Below are 7881 nucleotides of genomic sequence, written 5' to 3' on the forward strand. Positions count from 1 at the left end.
TTTCTATTATATAATGAAAATGAAAAAAATTAAACTGTTAACTTGAACACCAAAACTTATCATATTGTTAATACTTAGATTTTAAGATTATTTAATATATTTACTATATTATATTTACATTTTATAATATTTCATTCCCATAAATATTATTACAATTATCTCTATATGTATGTTCTGTCTGTTACTTTGTCAAATTTATTATTATGATATTTATATATAATATATATAAGAAAACACACACTCCACTTTAGTTCTTTTAATCTTAGAACGTTATTTTAAATACAATTATTTCAATTTATATGTTTTTGCACCGATAATAATATTTTCTTCAAAATATAATTATGTATTAATATACTGCGGAGTTTATATTAATGTTTAATAAACAATGTAGATGAGGTGTTAAACAAAGACCTAATTATGCAAATATATTAACTGCGACTGTTGGACATTAATTATTCCTCACAATTGATGAGTTTAGGAATTTATTTTGAAATTTATAAATTACAGTATTCCTAAAAATAAAAAATAAACTTAATACAATAACAAAATTCAACTTCTTAAAAGGGCTAATGACCATAGGTCTTATTGCCCTACAATAATCCTATTAAACTTAAATATTATTTCCTAATACAATTGTCAAAATAACAAATTAGTAGTTAAAAAGTAATTTTAGAATTTTTAATTATATGCTTAAACTTTCACTCATACTTAGGTGTATGAATATCTTAATACACGTTGAGTATTAAAAAGTGAGTTGACAGACAACATAGGAGACCGTTCCCATTTAATATTGAAAATAGAGATAAGCGATTATCTACGAAAGTGTGAGCCGGCGTCGATTGCTATTGCTATTTTATTTAGTTAAGGTCATCGCAGAAAACAGACCACAGCTTTATTATTCTGGTCAGTTTCTTTTGAAATGTGCATAATTATAGATCCTCGTTCCGTAGAGGACTTGTGCCAAACAGAATTTGTGCGTGTCCCGTGCGCTCTCGTAGTCAAGGAAAATAACCAAACACAAAACAACAATGGCGCAAAATGAACAGCAACAGGATAGCGTCCGTAACAACAACAGTAACACGGACAACGAGAAGAAGAAATGTTGCGGTTGTTGTTCTTGTTTCAAAGGCTGGTTTCGATTGAGACGCGCAAGGTCTCAAAATGTCGAATCTCCGGAAAACACAATTGAAGAGGATTTAGAGATCGAATCAGACGTGAGTTTATTATTGATTACTCTCAGCTACAATATTTTTCATTTCATTTTTTTTTAATGGATCATTCTATTTACATGCTTGGTTTATTTTGAGATGTTGATCTCAAAATTGTATCACTGGAAAACTAATCTTTCATTAGACTGTGATTTAAATACCTGTTGTTCTATTTTTGAAAGCACTCATTTTTTTTCACATTTTATTTGTAAATTATTATTAAAAGTCACAATAAATAATAATTTCAACAATTGTACGTGTTTCGTAACCAGTCACGCAGCTTAGTCATCGACAGTCATTCAAATACCTTATTTTCTGACGTAAACAATTTGTTAATGTTTATAAATAGTAATATATAACAAAATAATCATATGTTTGGATTTGTGTACATATTGCTTATATTACATTATCACTTAGAAAGAATTTTACAATCTTATCAACACAAACGAGACAAAAAAATGAGAAAAGGAGTACCTTTTTCTTCAAATAAATATTATAATAATTGAGTGAATTTTGATATTTGGCATTATTACAACTGTCCCATATTTATTTGATAACTGTATTTTTTATCATCCATATTTGTATATCATGATGTTAACATAAATAACGGTTTTATATTTAACAGTAATGTATGCAAGAATATTCTTCAAGTAAATAATTTTAAGATTGGTGTAATCAATTTCCTAGTATTGTTTTAATCAACTGATTTTATTATTATTTTTTATAGAAAAATATACTATAACTAGACAATTGCCATTTTCGGTTTTATATTTATTTAATAAATTTAAATACGTTTTAGTACATTTTAATTATGCAATTAATATATGTAATTGAAACGAATTGGATTCAATTGCACTTGACTTGTACTCTGTATTAAATTTCTGATCAATTCTCAGTAATTTAATACATAGAGAAATATTATCCGACTGAAATTTATTGAAATAGTATAAGTTATGCATGAATAAACAAAGTTGTTTGTTATTTGAAAAATTGTTAGTTACTTCCTATGGATGTTGGCAGCAAATTTAATCAATAAAACCCTATGTCATTTTCATCAGCAGTCTGACGCAGTTTTTCGTTTATTCAGTTGTCCACGTGAACTGTGAACTTTTTAGTTTTATTATATTGTATACAACAAACATGCATTTAATTCATCTGTCTACCTTTAATTAGTTTAATTTCATGCTTTAGTAAGATTGTACCATTGTATTTGTAATTTAGGTCAGCTTGCTTTTAATACATCGTTTACATTTATATTATCGTTACATGTTTTATTCGCTAATTTAAATAAACAAATCCTAATTCAGTTGATGTTTGCTTCATTTATTTACAGACGTACGCAAATAAAAATTCCTTTCATAGCGTAATTTAATTCTAGTATTGAATAGACTGTCTGCGAGTACAGCAGTCTTAACTAGTTGTAACATTTATGTAATGGATATGTCTGTAAGTTGTTTATCGATATAATAATAATAATTACTATTTTTAACATCCATTTCATAATTAATTTACAAATTACTTTAAAAAAAACATATTTGGAACAAAAGACAAATAATTTCATACATTTCTATTTACATCCATGTATGATAAGAATGTGATAAGAACATTATTTATATTTTTTGATTAACGATTAACGTATGAATTTATTTTGATGCTTATTAACTAGAAAATGTTATTTTCAGTGTTTCATATAATTTCAGTATAATTTAGCATAACTTCATAACCAAATAAATGTATCTAAAATCTGAATAATAATTATATTGAAATATATTATAAATATTACATTGCATTGATTTCTTTAAGTTTTCTGTTTTGATAATGTTTATTAATATTAGAAGCAACTAAGCAAATTATATTGAGAATCAATAATAGTAATATTGTTATTATATTTATATACACAAATACAGATGTTCATGGGCGCATATGAAAGAGGAGTTTTCACTTTATGAAGATGCATTTTTTTGCAAAGGAATTCATTATTAAAGGCTTATATTAATAATTTTAGTCTCATTAAATGAAATCGTAAACTTCGATAAAATTTACATTAATAATATTTGTGTTATTGTAGAATAACAAAATAATTTGTTAAAATTTGTTAAATCAATGATAATTTTCTTATTCAAAAATTACCATTAAAGAATCAAATTAAACATGAATTAAAATGAATATTAATTATCGATACTAAAGCAATAAATAAATCATCTTTGTTCTACTGAAATGTCATGTTTCTTGATTATTTGTTTCCATCAAACAAATATTATTAATTAATTTAATTATTAATATTAATAAATCAAATACTTCAGATATTTGTAACTGAACTGGTTTATATTTTTTTTTGTAAACAGAAAATTGATATTGTTATTTCGAATATATTATTATATGAGAAATTAATATACCGCAAAATAATAATTATTTGGAATGCGGGTTTTGTTTCATATTTGTTTGGACGTTTGCACGATGCAAATGTACAATTTCCAGTGGGAAACTTTAACAATTTCTGTAATTAAATCCGTCGACGTATTTTTACGTCGATTTAATTAGCTGTATTAATATAGTTCGCAGTTCGAGCGCGTGTATTTTCGAACGGGACGCAATACGAATTTAAATTTTAATTGAATTATGAAAATATTAATTTGATGACAAATATGTCGGGGTGGCCGTGCATTAATTGTCAGTATAGTTAAATGCTGGGCGAAGCAAAGCAAATATTTCAGGAAATTAATTATCATTCCGACCTCTACATTGTTACATATTCCAGATCCGTTGTTCCGATGATAAGGAATGCGAGCTAGTGAACAAACAAATAAAAAAACATTGAGAATACGTGTGCAATATTAAATAACAAAACTGTGTAGTGCTTTTGGTAATTGTTACCGACATGGCTTTGATAGACGATTTTGTTGTTATCGAGCAGGAGAATCATTACAAGAAGGATTTAAGCGATATCCATCTAGGATCGATGATCTTTCTAACGGGGGTTACGGAATCTAAATGCGTTAGGTACGTTTTGAGTCCATTTGTTTTTTTTTATTAAGTTATGTGTTTGTTTGTTGTTGTGTGTGTAATAATGGAGTGTAAATTGTTGCAGGTTTGCTGTGAATTTTCTGACGGCCACGGGTGATATTGCATTCCATTTCAATCCTCGCCTAGATCGAAGAATCGTCGTGAGGAATAGCAGAGTGGAGGGTAGTTGGGACAAGGAGGAATGCACGTCGATGCTGAAGTTCGGGTTCTCCCTAAACAAACCGTTTTCAATTGGCATCCTATTAACCACGTCCGAGTTTATGGTGTCTGTAGATGGAAAACATCATAGCGCGTATGCCTACAGAATTCCCATGAATACCATCACCACATTAGAGGTGGAGGGACCAGTGAAAATAAACGATTGTAAGATCAAAACGGTTAAGAAGTACCCGGACGTTCCTATCCATAAGCTCCATCACATAGCGATAGACGTGGATATGAGCGAGGAGCACAAGAAGCATTCTATAGTAAGTTTGATTGTTCTCAATGCGCTTCCCAGGTGACTGCGCAATTTGCTCCCGGCGTAAATATCAATTAACAATGCTAATGAAAACGTTCAAACTTTTCGGCGGAGTCGGCGATGGCGTTGGCGCGGCGGCGACAGTGGCGACAAAATTTATTATTAATATTCCGAAATGCCACAATATTATTAAGAAGCCACGTCTTATATACAAGCAGCGTGCAGCACAAACTGAATACTAATTATCTTTGCTCTCTCCTCTCCTCTATGAATATACATCCACTCAACAACCAACGTTTGATGTGGGGCGTGAAATATACTCCGGAATTAACACGGAAATTTGGTTTGCCGGTTACATGCACCTTATTCCCTTTGCTTCTTTTGCATGTCGTCTAATTTAAACCGAGTCCTTTTAAACGTACTAGTTCTACCTTTATGTAACATTCATAATTATGCAAAACTCATACACTGCAGCTCATCCATACAAATATAAATGTATATAGATTACTTATTTAATTTTAAATAATATTTTTTATTTGTTGCCTAATTAACATGAAACATAAATACTTGTCAAAATTGCTAGTATTTACTTATAACTAGTAAATTCTTAATTTAAGAAGTATTTATTTATAGTTATAATCAACAACATAAACTTGTCTTGACTTATTGTTGTAACTAAATAGTTGATTCGGTATGTTGCGAGATGTTACGATTATATTTTCGGAGTTTTAAGGAATTTATACAAATGCTTCCTCGGGGTAATCTCGAAAGTGGACGATTACTATGAAATCTTAAATAGTATTGTTAGGTTGGGGTGCATTTTTGTTAACCTCTGGGAATATATAGGCATATATAAAAAAAAATGTGAATAATTCACCGTCGAATTTACTTTAGGCCCTTCGTAATGGTCGAATGCTTTTTCCTAAGGTAGTGATATTTTACATAGTCAATTGCCTTTTGGGACACAATAGATGAAACCGTAAGTGCAGCCATTCTCCAACATATTTTTTTCTCAATCGCATTTCGGGAGTGAAAATAAAAAAAGGGTGAACCGTTTCATAGGGAAATTTACTATACTTTGTGTCGTCTACTAAATAAATATATTAACAAGATTAAATTAAAGTCTTAATTATTAGAAATTTTGTGTACTAACTTATTATTTATTTTTATCTTCTTAATTAACATTATATTAATATATTATTAAAAAATACGTCTTATAACCAGTTTGGAAGTATTTTACTCGTGGAATTGCGAGACATTAATATATTAAGTGCTATAGAATTTATATGTGAATTGAGACTGCCCTTGTATTTCGTAAATAAACTTATGACCTCTTGGAATGTTTCGACTAAAAGTTTTTGGTGTAGTTTCCTGTTGGTAATATAGCATGGTGCGCCTGCAATTTGTATTTTTTTTTGCCTTCATTGAAATATCTTTGTTCCTCGGATGTTCAAAGCGGAACTGAAAAGTGTAGGTGCTTGCAGCGCACTGAAAGTTGATTATAAATTTCCGCGGCTTAAACGTTCCGTCTTGTAGCTGCAAAACAGAATAAAGAAAAGAGAAAGAAAAAGAAAAAAACGTAACAATTCCAACGACGGTTAAAGGGGTGGCCGTTATCCAATAAAGATTCTCTCTGGCATGATGAAGTGTCGTTTGATGTTCCGGCTGTTTATTATATCTGAGAGGAGTGGAGGATGGAAGAAAGCCGAAATTAATTCCAAAAGTGTAATTAGCTTCGGTAATATACATTTTTTTGCCTTCTGTGTTCCAGAGGACGCCTTTCGTGGGAGTCCTGGCGCATGGATTCAAGACTGGTTGGCAACTTGAAATCTACGGGAAGATTAAAATACTACCACAGTCGTTTTACATAAACTTGCAGGATGGACCGCAGGTTTGGCCGCACCCTGAGATACCTCTGCACATCAACCCCAGATTCAGTAAGTTTCAACGGATGCGGAAATTGCTGTATTTCATTATAATTTCGCACGTTCCACTTTTTGAAACTTTTACCCGAATTAATGTCTTCCTGAAGCTTTAAATACCATCTTCAAATGACTTCGCCGTCGACTGAAGTTGAGTAAAAAGTCACGTGATCGTTCCGTCTTTATTTTACGCGATGATTGCGGAACAGGAACGTAAAGGGAGTCCCGCCTTTAACTTATTGTCCAATTTCATTGTTCCACGAGGAACCTAATTTGAAGCAATTGTAGTGTCGGTGCATTCTATTTTTGTTGTTTTCTTTCCTATTTCTTTATTTTTTTCTCTTTTGCAGATAGTGGAGTCGGGGGGTCAAATATATTCGTCCGCAATGCTTGGCATCGTGGCATATGGCTGAAGGAAGAACGTGCGCCGATATTTCCGTTCGTTCCCGGTTCTCCGTTTTCCTTAATCATTCGCATGGACCGGCAGGGATATTCCGTTTGGGTTGATGGCAAGTTGACCGGAGAATTCGTCTTCCAATCATTGCCCGTCGATATGACTATCAAGTGCGTCTACATCCAAGGGGACATTTTACTAAATCACATCACCATGCGGAGGAAAATTACCGATACTTATTTCCAACACAAAAAAGAACGCTGCGTTAATTTATGAATTATTTATATTTCTGGTTTCCCAGATTGCTGGATTCCTTTATACTGATACTATATTTTACCTTGTCTTTTATACTACTTTGCACTTGTGATATTCTAATTTCGTAGAGGCATTTTATTATATAATATATATAAACTTGTTATTGTTGATGTTGAATTTTCATTTAAATGTTCATGTTGATGATTGAGCTGTTTTTTCAATCAAATACTATTTTATACCTATATATTTTAAACGTATATAACATTGAAATGAAATAATTATGTTATTATTACAATAAACTAATACCAAAAAAAAAAACCATTTTAAATGCGAGCTTTTCAAGTCGACAATACTTTGGCGACTATTACAAATTTGTTATAGATTATCCGGATGTCATAATGGAAGTTCGGAATTCTATTTGAAGTTGTGAATCTCCAACAATGTTCCGACTGTACGAGTTCCGTTATTAATCTGATCCAGGAATTTCAATCTACATTCATAAATGTAAATCTTTGAAAGCGAAATGTATTTAGTTTAATAATCGATTGAAATTAATGTCCCGTTCTATTTGATAATAAATTATTTTTTTAATAATCTTACCACATATATTATTGAAGA

The 7881-nt window shown here is 30.6% G+C and overlaps 1 protein-coding gene across 4 annotated transcripts; it reads left to right on the plus strand.

Annotated features, from left to right (window-relative positions):
- Positions 1–805: 805 nt before the first annotated feature.
- LOC108560642 (galectin-6-like) lies at positions 806–7438 on the plus strand. 4 transcript variants are annotated; one of them, XM_017918279.1, is made up of 5 exons: positions 806–1214; positions 4123–4208; positions 4297–4699; positions 6464–6629; positions 6965–7438. In XM_017918279.1, exons 1-5 carry the CDS (start codon positions 1029–1031, stop codon positions 7282–7284), a joined length of 1161 nt encoding a protein of 386 aa, XP_017773768.1. In that variant the 5' UTR covers positions 806–1028; the 3' UTR covers positions 7285–7438. The 4 variants fall into 4 exon arrangements, with proteins under 4 accessions (XP_017773768.1, XP_017773770.1, XP_017773771.1 ...); XM_017918281.1 differs by having other exon boundaries at positions 1130–1214; positions 3967–4208; XM_017918282.1 differs by lacking the exon at positions 806–1214 and adding an exon at positions 2271–2335 and having other exon boundaries at positions 3967–4208.
- The last annotated feature ends 443 nt before the right edge of the window (positions 7439–7881 follow it).

Source organism: Nicrophorus vespilloides, unplaced genomic scaffold, assembly GCF_001412225.1.
Source record: "Nicrophorus vespilloides isolate i.1.1-1 unplaced genomic scaffold, Nicve_v1.0, whole genome shotgun sequence".
Lineage (NCBI taxonomy): Eukaryota > Metazoa > Arthropoda > Insecta > Coleoptera > Silphidae > Nicrophorus > Nicrophorus vespilloides.

Coding starts and splice junctions, on each gene's coding strand:
- LOC108560642 (XM_017918279.1), top strand. CDS start 1,029: ATGGCGCAAAATGAACAGCAACAGGATAGCGTCCGTAACAACAACAGT. Junction 4,700..6,463: donor AGCACAAGAAGCATTCTATA/GTAAGTTTGATT, acceptor TCTGTGTTCCAG/AGGACGCCTTTCGTGGGAGT. Junction 6,630..6,964: donor GCACATCAACCCCAGATTCA/GTAAGTTTCAAC, acceptor TCTCTTTTGCAG/ATAGTGGAGTCGGGGGGTCA.